The 16,533-nt window shown below is 42.5% G+C and overlaps 1 protein-coding gene across 1 annotated transcript in view; it reads left to right on the top strand.

The window, feature by feature from the left end:
* LOC136853975 (fucose-1-phosphate guanylyltransferase-like) overlaps nt 1-16,533 on the top strand; it is a 79,537-nt gene that overhangs the window by 18,927 nt on the left and 44,077 nt on the right. Inside the window, exon 2 of the mRNA XM_067129894.1 lies at nt 7,784-7,911. Coding sequence (XP_066985995.1) covers nt 7,784-7,911 — 128 coding nt within the window. The remainder of the gene's footprint in view (nt 1-7,783; nt 7,912-16,533) is intronic.

Here is a 16,533-nt window from a genome sequence, read left to right on the forward strand (position 1 = left end):
TCTCGAACCGAGTTGTCCAGATCAACTCGGACAACACCACGGCCCTTTCATACCTCAAGAAACAGGGGAACTCACTCTCGGTCCCTGTTTGCCTTAGCAAAGGACATTCTTCTGTGGGCACAGGCCCGAAAGATTACGATCCTCACGAGGTTTGTTGCAGGCGTAGAGAACGTCCGTGCGGATCTTCTAAGTCGGCAGCGACAACTGCTCCCGACCAATGGATCCTACACCAAGAGGTGTGTCAAGGACTGTGGAAGCTTTGGGGACGTCCCTTGGTAGATCTCTTCGCAACCTCCAAGACGAAGAGACTTCCTCTTTACTGCTCCCCTGTTCTCGACCCAGGAGCTCTCTCAGTGGACGCTCTTCTTTGGGATTGGTCGGGGATGGACGTGTATGCCTTTCCTCCGTACAAAATCATCGGAGAAGTCATCAGAAAGTTTGCGTCGTCGGAAGGGACGAGGATGACGTTGATCGCCCCATTTTGGCCTTCGAGGAATGGTTCACAGAGGTCATGTCCTTCCTAGTAGACTTTCCGAGATCTCTGCCCATGAGAGTCGATCTACTCAGACAACCCCACTTCGAGAGAGGTACCACAAAACCTCCCGCTCTGTGTCTGACTGCATTCAGACTATCGAGAAGCTGGCCAGAGCGAGAGGTTTTTCTAGACCAGTGGCGAAAGCTATTGCCAGGGCGAGAAGACTCTCTTCCAGCAATTTGTACCAATCAAGTGGACCGTATTTAGGAGATGGTGTAGAAAGAAGGGCATTTCCTCCACCACGACCTCTGTGAGCCAGATAGCAGACTTCCTCTTATTTCTGAGGAGTGATGTGAAACTTGCAGTCTCGACTATAAAGGGGTATAGAAGCATGCTTTCATCTGTTTTTAGGCATAGAGACTTGGATCTGTCTAACAACAGAGACCTTCACGATCTCTTCAGATCCTTTGAAACCTCGAAGGTGCCTCGGCTAAGGACTCCTTCTTGGAATTTGGATGTTGTGCTTAGGTTCCTCATGTCCAGTTCGTTTGAGCCTCTTCTGTTCTGCTTCATTGAGGAACATTACTAGAAGACTATTTTTCTAACCGCTCTAGCAACGGCAAAGAGGGTTAGTGAACTGCAAGCCTTTAGTAGGCATATAGGCTTTAAAGGGCATAACGCGTTTTGTTCCTTAAGCCCTTCCTTTTAGCGAAAAATGAAAGCCCGTCTAACCCTTGGCCCAAGAGTTTCTGAAATCAAGGGTATGGCTGAAATCCTTATTCAAGAGCCAGAGAGTCCTTTGCCCTGTTAGGGGCTCTCAAAGTCTACTTAGACAAGACGAAGGAAAGTCGAGGTCCTCAGATAGTTTATGGTGTTCCGTAAAGAGACCGGACTTACCTATGTCAAAGAATGCTCTGGCTTTCTTTCTGAGAGATACGATTAAAGAAGCCCATTCATCCTGTCAAGACTCTGATTTGAAACTTCTGAAAGTCAATGCTCACGAGGTGAGGGCGGTTGCGACTTCAGTGGCTTTTCAGAAAAATATGTCACTCAGCAACATTCTGGGTGCCACATTTTGGCGAGTAACTCTGTGTTAAACTTCACACTACCTGAGAGATGTGAAGACGACATATGAGAACTGCTTCTCGCTAGGACCATACGTTTCCGCAGATACTTTCCTGGGGGCAGGGGATGACACTCATCCTATCCTATAGAAAATGGTTGGATAGTGTTTTTTATGGTTGTTGGGTCGACTGCCTGTGGCGGACTTCCCAATCGTTAGCTTTAGTTGCGTTATCCTAACTTAGTTAGGCTTGGTCAGGTGGTTGGTTTTTTGCTTCGTTTGCCCTCATTGTATGGTCAATATGGTCTTGTCACACTGTGGTCACGCCCCCGTTGACAGATCATCTAGAACTCACCAGCTATACAGGTCACACCCTTGCTGGAGACTCTAGTTAAGCAGAAGCGGACTTGGGTGACAGTAATCACGAAGTCAGCTATGCTAACAGGTAAGGAACCAAAATATCTTTCACCTACTTGTAGTGTGTTTTTCCAAATCCTATTCTGTCTGTACCCACCTCCAATGGTGGTATTCAGCTATATATATATCTGACAGGTAAGTTTCATGAACAAAATGATATTTTAATGATAAAATAAAGTTTGTTCATACTTACCTGGCAGATATATATATTCATAGTGCCCGCCCACCTCCCCTCAGGAGACAGTGGCACTAGAAAATCTGAATAGAAAATGGGAATGGTTCTGATACCCGCCTCCCAGCGGCGGAATGGGTACTAACCACCTGATCTCCCACTGCGTGTGTCGTAAGTTTTGAAATTCTGTCGGACTAACAGAGAATACAGCTATATATATATCTGCCAGGTAAGTATGAACAAACTTTATTTTATCATTAAAATATCATTTTTCCCTAAGAGAACTTCGTGAGGCGCTCTCCTCAAGTGAATCCACAGCTCCAGGTGAGGATACAATCATATATGAAGTGCTGAAACACCTCCCAGATGATGCCAAAAAATATTTACTGAAGATTATAAACAAAATATGGGAAACTGGAATTTTACCCAAGGACTGGAAAATATCCATAATTGTCCCTGTTAAAAAGCCTAATAAAGATGCTTCCCAAGCCACCAGCTATAGACCAATAGCTCTTACCAGCTGTGTATGTAAGCTGATGGAGAAAATGATAAATACTAGACTGGTTTGGCACCTGGAGACCGAAGGATTACTGTCGCCATTTCAATTTGGTTTCAGAAAAATCGCTCCACCCTTGATCCCTTGCTGAGGCTGATCAACCAAATCCAGCAAGGATTCGCCAAAAAGTGTCAGACCATTGGCATATTTTTTGACTTGGAGAAAGCATATGACACTACCTGGAGAATTGGCATCATGAAACAATTGCACAAGATGGGCATATGTGGAAGAATGGTCAGGTTTATATATTCCTTTTTATCAGACAGACTTTTTGGTAAGAGTGGGAAACTCCTTCTCCCAACCTTTTATGCAGGAGGAAGGAGTTCCCCAAGGAAAGCGTTTTAAGTGTAATACTTTTTCAGTGGCAATAAATAGTGTGATTGAAAAAATCTCACCCCTGTTAAATGCTCGCTTTTTATCGATGACCTTGCAATATACTGCACAGGATATGATTCCTTGTCTGTATGTAAACATTTGCAAAGGTCTATTAATGCTATTACTAAGTGGGCTGATGAGAATGGTTTCAAATTCTCCTCTTCCAAAACAGTTGCAGTAAGATTCACCAGGTGCCGGCGTGTGGAAGAGGTTCCCACACTTAGTTTAAAAGGGTCCATCCTTCCTTACGAGAGTGAAGTTAAATTTCTGGGGATGACTATTGACCATAAATTAACTTGGGCTAGCCACATAAATGCCCTAAAGTTTAATGTTAAACAATCTATGAATATTTTAAAGGTTGTCTCTGGATTTAGTTGGGGGCTGATAAGAAATCCCTTCTGAGGCTATATGACTCTCTGTGTCGATCTAAGCTAGACTATGGCTGTCAGATTTATTCCTCAGCCTGTAAAACCAAGCTAAAGGAACTGGATGTTGTACACAACATGGGGTTGAGAATATGCTCAGGGGCTTTTAGAACTTCGCCTGTTGAAAGCATTTATGTCGACACAGATCATTTACCCCTTGATCTAAGAAGGCAAGAGCTAGAGTTGCGATACATGGCTAGAATGAAAAGTACTCCCAAAAATCCCTCCTTTCAAGCACTAAAGGAAACAGACTCTCGAAGTTTTTCTGGTACAAGAGCTTCTAAACCATTCCAAATTCGACTTAATGAGGATGTTAGGAATAATCACCTTAAATCCCAGAAAGTCCTGGAAGTAGAATATCCTGTAAATCCTCCATGGCTTATCCCAGAAGCATCAATATGTAAGAAACTGTTTAACAAAAAGGACTGCACTGTAGAAGAGATTAGGGAAAATTCTTAGAGCACGATGTTACCCATACTAATTTTACAAAAATTTATACAGATGGATCTAAGTCAGATAGTGGTGTTGGTTGCGCTGTTATCCTTGGTGATACAGCGTGCACAGCTAAATTACCTGACTCTGCATCAATATTTACTGCCGAATTAACAGCCGTAGTGTCTGCCCTAGATTTAGTTTTTCAAAGTAGTGACTCTAATTTTGTCATATACTCAGACTCTAGAAGCACCTTAGAAGCTATTAAAAAAATTTAATAGCTTTCATCCATTAATTCAAAAGTTCAGGAGTGGCTTTTTCGTATGTATTGTCGACGTAAATCAGTCTCTTTCTGTTGGGTCCTTCTCATGTGGGGATTCACGGAACGAGGTGGCAGACAGGGAAGCGAAAAGCTGCTAGTATTTTATCAGAAACCTCTTTTAGAAAAGTGCCTCATACAGATCTAAAAGGTCCCATTAGATCTTATGTTTTAAGTAAATGGCAAGAAAGGTGGACTTCTCCCCTTCTTGCCAATAATAAGAAATATAGAAATATTAGGGATAATGTACTACCGTGGTCTTCGTCATTCCAGCTTGACAGACGAACAGAGGTTATTTTAATGAGATTAAGGATTGGGCACACTCGTCTGACCCATCAGTTTATTTTTGAAGGAAGCAGCCCTCCAGAGTGTGCTTACTGTGACGAGACACTAACAGTGGAGTACATTCTGGTGGTCTGCCCCAGATATTTTAACCAAAGAGAGATATTTTCAGGGTAAATCCCTGTCTGATATTTTGGGAGATGAAGCAGATATTTCTGCTTTCATCTCTTTTTTAAAGTGTATTAAAATTTTTAACGATATTTAATTTTATTTAATAATTTATTACATCACGTAGAATTTTAATGACATTAATTTTTTTTTTTTTATGTATATAGCACATCATTCATTAAACTTCATACCCTTATTTATTGGTCACATCACTTCATTTTATTTATTAATCATTTCCTTCATGAATTCATAACTCTAACATAATTTATTTTCTTTCCATTACGGCGCTGAATGGCCTTGTTGGCCCCAGTGCCTGGGCTTTTGCCCTAAATATCATACATCCATCCATCGTTCTAAGGAGCCTGACTCTTGCACCGTACAAGTCTTTACGAGAGTCATCAGACAGGGATCTGACCTTCAAGACCGTCTTCCTGCTGGCCCTGGCATCAGCGAAGAGAGCTGGCAAACTACATGGTCTTTCGTTCGATGTTAAACACTTGAGGGGATGGGGATCAGTTATGCTCGATTTCGTCCAAGATTTTGTGGCGAAGACTCAGAATCCTTCGATCCCTGATACACTGTTCGAGTCTTTCATGATTCCCTCCCTAGAGGACTTTGTAGGTAATGAACCAGACAAGATGCTACTGTGTCCTGTTAGAGTGCTGCGGCACTATCTGAAGAGGACTTGATGTCTCCGGCTTGAGTGTTGACGACTCTTTGTTAGCGCTGGCTCGACCAAGAAAGAAGTGTCCAAGAACACGATCTCTTTTTGGCTTTGTGAGACGATAAGGAGAGCTTATTCTGCTACTGGAGAAGACGACACTGGTATGCTTCTTCCGAGAGCTCATGAAGTCCACAGCACTGGTCTGTTCCTCGCATTCCGGAAGAACATGTCAGTTGTACAGATGCTGAAGGCAGGTGTGTGCTCCCAGCAGACCACCTTACCACCTTCTACCTCCGTGATGTTGCTCACAAGTCCTAGGACACTTTTTCCTTGGGTCCTGTGGTGGCTGCTCAACAAGTTTGTAGCTTACCCAGTTCCTCTAACAGGACAGGTTGCATCTCGCCTAAGATGTACTGTTGTGATTGGGGGAATGAATGTGGAGTGACTGGCCTTTCTTCTTTTTCCCCATCTTGGCTCTCTTCCCATGGGCAGGGAGCGGACGTGCCATTACATGTTGGATCTAGCGGTCGATGCAGTTAAGCACCCAATGGGAGCTCCCATTCTATTTCCCATTCAGGTTTATAGAAGCAACCCTACTCCTTCCCCTTGCAAGGTGGGGAAGGAGACCATGACAATAAGACAAACCCAATGCTTGTGATTACCTTAATGTCACCCGACTCCAAGTTCTTCCTAGCCTACTTTGCATGAAGTGACGATTCCTCTTTCATGCAAAGGGACCCAGAAGTCTGACAATTGATCCCGCGTTTCTTACAACCTCATCATTTTGTCAGAGGCAGTTTTCCCTTCCTCGCCCTATCGACCAGGAAGGGAAGACAATGTGTGGTGAACTCCAGTGAGTTCTTAGAGACTCACTCAGATTCCACCCTCCAACCAGTGAGTCTTCCTAATGTAAAGGACCAACGGTTTGTATATCGTGTCGGAACAAATCACAATTTTTAAAAGTAGATTGTATTTTTCCTAACTATACAGAACTGCAGTCCTTTACATTACATTTTATGCCCACCTCATGCCACCCCTCAATCTGATACCTGGACCGAAAGGCAAAGTGGAATGTTTACATGTGGGGAGCCGGTACTCCCACCTCCTGGACGGTAGTTAACTGCCTAACCATCTTGTTCAAAAGTTCAACGTCCGTTTCCAGCCTATGCTGAAAGTAATTCATAATGTAAAGGACCTCGGGTTTGTATAGTTAGGAAAAATACAATTTACTTTTGAAAAATGTGATTTTACTTTTGGCCGTCATGTGCTGCAGACGTGTTTTTGGATCTCTTTGCCTGACTGTCGTTAAGCTCTTTATTATCCTGGTGGGATCTTTCTGTATTTGTGTGTATATATTGCATGTGTTTGATATTTATTAATACAAACCCACGATTTGTGATAGCCTTGCATAAGCCGTAGTTCCCCTGAATCTGTCTCTTGGGTTTGATGGCCAAGGGCATATTTACAGGGGCGTAACTGAGTGGTAATGCTTCTTCCAGTAGCCCTTAATTTAGATACTGAAGGCGTTTCCCTGTACGTTCAGAGATATTAGATTGGGACGTAATATCTTCACTCCCCTACATTGATCGGGATGTAAGAGTTTGCTTTCCTTTTTGGGATCCTGCCCTCCTTGCACAAGGGCATGACTGCTTCCTTTCTACTTCTGCTGAGTGTTGTTTATGCCATCTGTGCTATAGAGTTGCGGGGGGAGGTTGCGGTCGTTGTTGGTAAGTTCCGCTTCCATGGTACCCTTGGTGGCCTCTCCTTCCTTCTCTCTTTCCCTGTAGGTTCTTCCTTATCTCTCCTTTGGTAGAGATCTCTCTCCTTCACCCTCTTTGCTCAATTGTCGGGCGAAGACCTCGAGGCGGGGGGGCGGTCGGCCAGCCTCTTCTAAGGGGCCTCCTCTCACTGCGTAGGGCAGTTCCCCTCATAGCAAGAGGAGTCTCCCCTTACTAATCATCTTTGCTTTTTCTTTCAGGTTGACAGTGAGCGCAGATGCAGCAGTAGTTGGCTGGATATCTCAGGGGATATCTTGCATGAAGGAGTCCTGACATTCATTCAGTGTTGCTTCGGGATTGACAGCAGTACCTGGTTGGAATGGCATAGTTCCATGTCGGGATCATCCCGACTCTGTTCTCACTGATGTGGATCGATCGCTGTCATTGCTAGCAATCATGTATGCAGTGGCACTGCCTCAGGCTTATCTGTGGCATAATAGGCATTTAATAGACAGGAGTATTGCCAGTGCCTGCATGTCAGAAACTGACGTTCTTCCTTTGTAGAAGGGTTGGAAGCATTTTGCAGTATAGAAATGTCTCCATGTTATTATTTGTATTAAAGAAATTATATATTTTCAAACTGATCTTTAAATATTAGGATGCTTCTCAAGTGTTACTTACAAATATAATATACAGAGATGTGTTTGTCTTTTTCAGGATCTGTTTGCAAAGTAGAGAAGCCACATTTTTGGGATATTGTTGTACTTTCTACATTTGACTCCATTCAGAAAAGATGTTTTGAACAACAGATTGACATCAAAAGGCAACTTGGACATTTCCCAGATGTAAGTTGTAAAATTAATCTGCATTGATTGATGTATTAATTTTGTGAGGAATTGAGAACAGATTTGAAAATAGAAACCAGAAAGTAATATTCTGCACACACACTTATGTAATATATATATATATATAACATATATGTATATAATAGATATATATATATTTTATATATCCTCGAATGCTTACAACGCCCCTCTAAAAACGCTTATACCTGTCTACCATGAAGGGTCAAACACCAAAGTATGCCTAAATATACCAGCCTACATCAAATATACATTAAACTATTACCTTATTACTATATTAATCTTTAAAATGATACTATTAATATAATTTCCAAGCCATCTTAAACATTTTATCATTACATTTATACGTACGTACTGTATGGCTTACTGCTGTAGGTGAAAATAATCCAATCCCCCCTATGTATTCAGCCATTCACATTTTCTTTCATACAGTTACAAGCCGTCCTGTTTTGTTTTCGGGGGGAGCATTGGTATTTATGTATACGTAATTCACAAAAAGAGAGAGAAAATATTTTAAAAAGATTTATGCACATTTTAAAAAATTTAATACTCTGTATTTTTGTACATATAACTTACTTGGTAATTATATATATAGCTGTAGTCTCTGACGTCACGGCAGAAAATTGAAAATCGCGGCAGCGCTAATGAATGGTCACGTGATACCCCTTCCCACCGCCCTCTACAGGTGAGTGAGAGGAACCATAACCCAAACTCTTCATATGTTTCTGCCGTGTGGTACCGTAAGCCGGTGCAGCAGCAGAGAATTATCGCTGATTCTTTCGTTGGACATTGTTGGTGATGTACAATTGTTTGATTTGAATCTTTGGCAGACATTGTTTGTACTTAGCTTTTTTCATCCCCGCCTTCCTTATTTAGCATTATGTCGGACACTGGTCCTCAGTGTATAGGTTTTGTAGCAAGGGCTGCAAAACTAGATTAGGAAAATTACCATTGACCCTCATTCTGTGTGTTCGGGTGTAGAGGACAGGTTTGTTGGTCGTTAACCTGTGAAGAATGTAAGGATTTGTCAGGGAAGAATGGAAGATTTTAAATGCTTATCTGAGAAGGCTTCAAAAGAGAGAGCTAGAAAAGCTTCAGTTAGGACTTCCTCTTTATCCTCCCGTGATAGTCAGGATGTATCTTTTTCGGTTATTAACCCTGATATTCCTTCTAACAAATCTCCTATCCCAGACCCGTTATTCCCGAAACCGATACCGTGGCCAGTCTTAAGACGCAGATGGATGCGCGTTTAGTGTGATGCTTGCTGCCATGGAGCGGATGAGTAAGTCTTTGGTAGTAAGAAGTGCAGTGTCTTGTGATAATGCAGTGGAGGAGCTGGCTGTTTGGCCCACTCATTCTCCTAGGCCTGGACCTCTGTCAAACTCCCCAGCACCAGGGAGGAGGCAAGTCGAAAGCCCAAGGGAGGTGACTGGGACCTGCCCCGAGCAGTTGGCCCTCAAGCAGTCCTGTTGCCGCTTCCCAGGATGCAGATGTTAGCCATAGAAAAGGCACATCATGGAGGTGTATGTCTTCGAGTATGTCGAGTGAGGATTCGCCTAAGAGAGGTTGGCGCCGTAAAGATGTCTCAAGACCATTCAAGAGGTCTAGGTTGGCATCTCCTTTGGCAGTTCCCAAGAAAAGAGTGGCGCTTCAAGATCAACCTCCTTCGTGTAGTTTTTGGGAGGAGCCCAATGTTTTTCGCATTCCGTCGATTCGGAGACGAGGCATGTGTTGGAAGCGCCGAGACACTTTTGCGTAAGAAGAGAGTGGTGTTGTCTTCGCCTGTTGTTGCTGCTTCTGGCGTGATTGCTGCATCTAGCGCCAGGCGCCATGCGCCATCCTTCGTTTCGCCTGGCTCATCACGCCATACGCCACCCTACGATCCTCCTGGCGCCATGCGCCAAAAATTGTTTCTCCTGGTGACTCTCGTCAAGCTCCAACACCTGCGGTCTTCGTGCCTCGTTCAGTTCCGCATTCTCCTTCTTCCGCCTTGCCTGAAGATTTGTTTTTGGCGGAAATGAATAGGAAGCTTGATAGTATTCTCGGCTTTGTGGAAAAAAGTGATCCTTCCGTGAACGAACTGCAAGTTGCTTCGATTTCTAAGGATGCTCCTTCATCGAATGTGCGGCTTCTTACGAGCGATCCTGTGCTGCATTCTCCTCGGAAGACGAATCTTCCTCCATCTAGATCCTTGGCTCTTTCTCCCATTTCTGGTGGTGATGTTGCTTCGAATCGGAGGCGGAGGTACAACCAGAGAAAGAGAAGCCTTTATCGAGCTATAAGCAACTGCTTCAGTATTTTCTGGAGAATTTTCCGGATTCCTTTTCACCAGTATCCCCAGCTTCTCTGGAATCTCAATACGCTCGTGATAATAGGACAGACACTTCACTGGCTACCAAATTAGTTCTTTCTATTTCAAGCCAAGAAAGGATTGAAGAAAATGGAGAAGTGGCTTGCAGAGAAGAGGGAACAAGGGAAGACTGTGTTTTGTTTTCCCCCTTCGAGAGATTGTCGTCTCGTCGTGGTGGTTGGTACAAGACTGGAGAATCTTTCTCGTTGGGAGTAGCTGCCTCCTCCCAAGGAGATTTCTCTAGTTTGGTAGATTCGGCCAGGAGGTCGGCTCTTAATTCAGCCAAAGTATTCTTTTCTACATCAGAATTTGATCACCTCTGCAAGAATGCTTTTAAGAATTTGGAAGTTATAAGTTTTCTCGATTGGTCGGTTGGAGCTCTTGGAAGGAAACTAAAAGCTTGCGCCCTTCAGGACGATCAGTTTGCTTCCCTGTCCGACGTGTTAGCTTGCATCGACAGGAGCATTAGAGATGCGGCTATGGAACTCTCTTCCGTGATTACGATAGGAATTCTCAAGAAACGTGAACTATGGTGTTCTTTCACCACTAAAGGTGTCTCTCGGTCCCAGAAGTCAGCTTTGTTGTTCGCTCCTTTTGATAGGAAACATCTTTTCCCGAGGGAAATAGTATCTGAGATCGCTTCGACTCTTCAACAGAGGGCAACTCAAGACTTGCTGGCACAGTCCACCAAGAAGCCTAAACCGTTGCCTTCAACAGTTGCTCGCCCGACAACGTTGACGGAAAAATCTCAAGGTCGGCCCTTTCGTGAAAGAGCCCCTGCTAAATCGTTTCCCAGATCGAGAGGGAGAGGTCGTTTTGTACCTAAAGCGATCAAACCCTCCGACAAGAAGTGAGAGCGCCTCCCTTCACTCACCAGTAGGAGCCAGACTGTCAGCTTTCTGGACAGTCTGGGAAGAAAGGGGAGCAGAACCTGGACAGTCTCGGTTTTAAAGGAAGGCCATTCAATTCCATTCTTGAAGGACCCTCCTTTGTCCAGGGAACCAGTGGTCTTAATGGCTTATTCTCTAGACTCAGAGAAATGTTGTGCTCTAGAGAAAGAGGTGTCAGCTTTGCTAGAGAAAAGAAGCAATAGAGAAAGTTCTCCCCCTTTCTCCCCAGGATTTTCCAATCGTCTCTTTGTAGTACCAAAGGCGTCAGGAGGCTGGAGGCCAGTTCTAGATGTGAGCGCTTTGAACCTGTTTGTCAAGAAGACAAAGTTTGTGATGGAAACCACTCAATCAATGCTGTCATCCCTTCTTCCAGGAGATTGGATGGTATCCATCGACCTCCAGGATGCGTATTTCCACATCCCAATCCATCCTGCTTCGAGGAAGTTCCTTCACTTTGTGTTCAAGGGCGAAGTGTTTCAGTTTAGAGCAATGTGCTTCGGCCTCTCGATGGCCCCCCAGGTTTTCACCAGAGTTTTGTCATCAGTGGCGAAGTGGCTACATCTGTTGGGGATCAGAACAGTTTTTTATTTAGACGATTGGCTCCTGCGTGCGAAGACGAAGGAAAGGTGTGTGAAGGATTTGGAAAAGACTCTTCATCTAACCGAAGAACTGGGACTTCTGGTAAATTGGCAGAAGTCACATCTGGTGCCATCTCAAGAATTAGTCTATTTGGGAGTTCAGATGAACTCAGTAGTTTTTCAGGCTTCTCTGTTGGTGGAGAGGGTAGAGTCGTGCCTGTTGAAAGTGCGAGATTTTCTGAAGAAGACCCAGTGCTCGGCCAACGAGTGGATGAGCCTTCTGGGGAAGTTGTCTTCCGCAGAACTGTTTGTGAGTTTGGGGAGACTACATCTAAGGCCCCTTCAGTTCTTTTTAAGAGAAGTCTGGGACAGGAAGAAGAGCCCAGACTCGTTTGTTTTTCAAATCTCAGAGGAGATAAAGGCAGACCTCAGTTGGTGGAACTCTCCAGAGAAACTTCAGGAAGGAATTTCACTGTTCCCAAAGAACCCCAACCTCATCTTGTGTGCAGACACTTCAGATCTAGGATGGGGAGCCACGTTAGGCAAGTTGGAAACAGCAGGCCGATGGAAGGGAGAACAACTTCTGTGGCACATCAATCTGAAGGAATTAAAGGCCATTCATTTAGCCCTTTTAGAATTTTCGAAGGTGGTAAGGAACCAGGCAGTGATTGTCCAATCAGACAATACAACAGCTCTCGCATGACATAAAAAGCAAGGAGGGACCCACTGCGTTCGCTATACCTGGTAGCGAGAGATCTTCTGTTATGGGTGAAAACTAACCAAACGACGTTGATGACAAGGTTCATTCCAGGAAAGCTCAATGTGAGGGCAGACGAGCTAAGCAGGAGCTTTCAAGTACTCTCAACAGAGTGGATCTTAAATCAAGAAGTTTGCCTCCAACTGTGGAATCTATGGGGTCGTCCTCTCATAGATCTGTTTGCCACCAAGAAGACAACTCAACTGCCTCTTTATTGCTCTCCAGTGCCGGACGAGGGGCAGTCTTCGTGGATGCAATGCTGATGGACTGGTCAGGTCTGGACCTTTTTACGCCTTTCCTCCGTTCAAGATGTTGAGAGCAGTTCTAACAAAAATGTTGTCCCACAAGGACGTGCGTATGACGCTGGTTGCTCCGTTTTGGCCAGCAAGGGAATGGTTCCTGGACTTGATAAGTCTTCTCGTAGACTTCCCGAGGCTTTTACCACCGAGAGTAGATCTACTCAGACAACCTCACTTCCGAAGATTTCACGGAGGTCTATCCGCTCTTCAGCTAACTGCGTTCAGACTGTCGAACGTTGCCTCAGAGCTAGAGGTTTTTCGAGGAAGGTCTCTAGAGCCATCGCTAGAGCTCACAGACAGTCCTCCACAGCAGTTTATCAAGCTAAGTGGTCAGTCTTCAGAGAGTGGTGTAGGAAGACTGGCACATCATCTTCTAAGACCACTTTAGAAGAGATCGCAGACTTCCTCCTGTATCTGAGTGTGGATAGGAAGCTGTCTTCTGCCGATCAAGGGCTACAGAGCAATGCTTTCGACAGTCTTTAGGCATAAGGGCCTGGATATTTCAAATGATAAGGACTTGTCAGATCTTATCAGATCGTTTGAAACATCCAAGAATTCCAGAGAGAGATTGGTTTCCTGGAATTTAGATGTGGTCTTGAAATGGCTTGTGGGCAGTAAGTTTGAGCCATTATTGTCTTGCTCTTTCAGAGACCTTACGAGGAAGACAATCTTCTTGGTAGCTGGCTACAGCAAGGAAAGTCAGTGAGTTGCACGCCCTAGATAAGAGAATTGGGTTTCTAGGGTAAGGCAGTCTGTTCTTCATTGTTGAGTTTTTTTGGCAAAGAATGAGACTCCGTCTAAGCCTTGGCCGAGATCCTTTTCTATCCCTGGTCTCTCATTTGGTGGAACCAGATGAAGAAGAAAGACTTTTATGCCCAGTAAGAGCATTAAAGTATATTTCGAAAGGACTCAAGCAGTGAGAGGTCCTTCTCCTAATCTTTGGTGTTCTGTGAGGGATCCGAGTAGGCCTCTTTCAAGAATGCTCTTTCCTTCTTTTTGAGAGACCTGATTGTAGAAGCTCACAACCAGGTAGAAGATGTGCAGCTTCAAATTTCTAAAGTTAAAGCACATGAGGTGAGAGCGGTCTCAACCTCGTTGGCATATAGGAGGAATCTTTCCTTAGATTCAATTATTCAAGCTACATTTTGGAAATGTAGGTCAGTGTTCGCGTCTCATTATTTGAGAGAGATTGAGACAATATATGATGGATGCAGTACGTTGGGACCGTTTGTGGTGACTGGCATGGTGTTGGGTAAGGGAATAAAGGAAGTCGATCCTTCCTTGTGATGCTTTCTCTTGCTTAAGGTTAGCGTTGTTGTTTTCTGGGATGTCTGGGGGTACATTGTGGCTAGGAGTACCCAACAGTCTTACATTTTGGGTAATATTTTTAAGGTACAAGTTATTGGTGACACCCCTTGTTCTATGTGTTTTTCGTGTACTGCGCCCTGGGCAGGGGCATTTATTTGGTTGGTTATCATGCGTAGTCCACGGTGAGCCCTCGACTGGCATGTAGCCCTCTAGCACTTAACCCTCAGGTCTATATACCTAGTTGGTGCAAGTTGAGGATAGCAGATTAAGAGGCAGTATCCATCAAATCAGCTACCTCAACAGGCTTGATGCCAATCAGCTATATATATAATTACCAGGTAAGTTATATATACAAAAATGTATTTTTATAATAAAATGAGGTTTTGTACATACTTACCTGGTAATTATATAATCAAAGCCCACCCTCCTCCCCTCTCATGGGCAGGTATGGCATAAACATATGAAGAGTTTGGGTTATGGTTCCTCTCACTCACCTGTAGAGGGCGGTGGGGAGGGGTATCACGTGACCATTCATTAGCGCTGCCGCGATTTTCAATTTTCTGCCGTGACGTCAGAGACTACAGCTATATATATAATTACCAGGTAAGTATGTACAAAACCTCATTTTATTATAAAAATACATATTTGTACCTGTCTACCATGAAAGGTCAAACACCAAAGTACTGTATGCCTGAAAATACCAGCCTACATCAAATATACATTAAACTGTTACCTTATTACTATATTAATCTTTAAAATGATACTATTAATAAAATTTCCAAGCCATTTTAAACATTTTATCATTACATTTATACTGTATGGCTTACAGCTGTAGGTCAAAATAGTCCAGTCCTCCCTACGTATTCAGCCACACATTTTCTTTCATATAGTTATAAGCCATCCCGTTTTCTTTTCGGGGGAACCATCGGTATTTATGTATACATAATTTCAAGTGATTCCTTATGTTGGATTGTTCTGGGTTGGACAAAAAATGAAAAAACCCACGGCCATCCACACGGTACAAAAAATGAAAATGTTTGCAACGTTCCCTTACCGATATGACGATGATTTTAGGAAAAAATGTCTAAATTTATTTCATAGAGAACTGCCTGCACTGAATATAAAATTAATCCCCCAAAATCCTTGCACCATCGGGTCCTTTTTCAAGCTCAAGGACAAAGTTAGTCCGTTGTTTACATCCAACGTCATTTACAAGTATACTTGCCCCAGGTGTAACCAGGGGACTTACGTTGGGTGTACCAAAAGACTGCTGAGGGTACGCATAGACGCCCGTAGAGGAGTTAGCTTCCAAACTGGAAGCAGAATGTTCAACCCAGAACAATCCAACATAAGGAATCATTCAAAATTATGTAAAACACTCAGACAACAAAGACTTTCGAATAATAGGACAAACACAGAAAGACAGTGACTTAACAACCTTAGAATCCATAATGATAAAATTAACAGTTCCATCATTGAACACCCAAACATCATCCATTCAGCTGTTTATTGCTTGATGGTCCTATTTGCCTTATTGTTACCTTGTTTTCTCCTCTTTATCTATTTGTGTTTTAATTTCTATTTTTCTATCCTTTCAATAGTCTTGTTTTAGCTCCTGTCTGGGTAGGTCCTTCTTTTAGTGTCATGGTGCCTCTGATATTTTTAAAAGAATTAGCATTTTAAATGAGAATACGGTAGTGTTTTTAATCAGTTGTAATAAATGTTTTTGATTAATTATTGAGTCAGCTCGCTGTTTTTCAGCCTTGAAAATTCAACAATGTAGTTGTGAAACGTCGGCATTAGGAATAAACTATCAACTGTACTGAGTGCCTTTCCCTGGATGCCTACGAGTTATATATATATATATATATATATATATATACAGTATGTATATATATATATATATATATATATATATATATATATATATATATATATATATATATATATATATATATATATATATATATATATATATATATATATATATATATATATATATATATATATCAATTTGAGTTATGTGAATTCACAGACACATGAATCTTTCATTGGAACCTAACTAATTGTCATACACGAGTTTTTCACAGACACGTGAACATTTGTGAACAATGAGAAACCCTGTAAAAGTGGTTATGTTTAATTTTTTATGTCATTTATAAGTTTTCAAGCTTTTATGTGTAACTCAAATAACATTAAATAATATAAAAATAATAATTTCTCTCCCTCTCTCTATCTCTTTTACTGATGAGAGAATTTTTTGGTACATGTATACAGGAATGTTTATTTGTTTTGTATGATAATTAAATTTTTTACCTAATAATAAGTACTAATTTTCAAATAATAATAATAATAATAATAATAATAATAATAATAATAATAATAATAATAATAATAATAAAACTGTTATTACAAAATTCGT

The sequence above is a fragment of the Macrobrachium rosenbergii genome, chromosome 28 (genome assembly GCF_040412425.1).
Source record: "Macrobrachium rosenbergii isolate ZJJX-2024 chromosome 28, ASM4041242v1, whole genome shotgun sequence".
Classification (NCBI taxonomy): Eukaryota; Metazoa; Arthropoda; class Malacostraca; order Decapoda; family Palaemonidae; genus Macrobrachium; species Macrobrachium rosenbergii.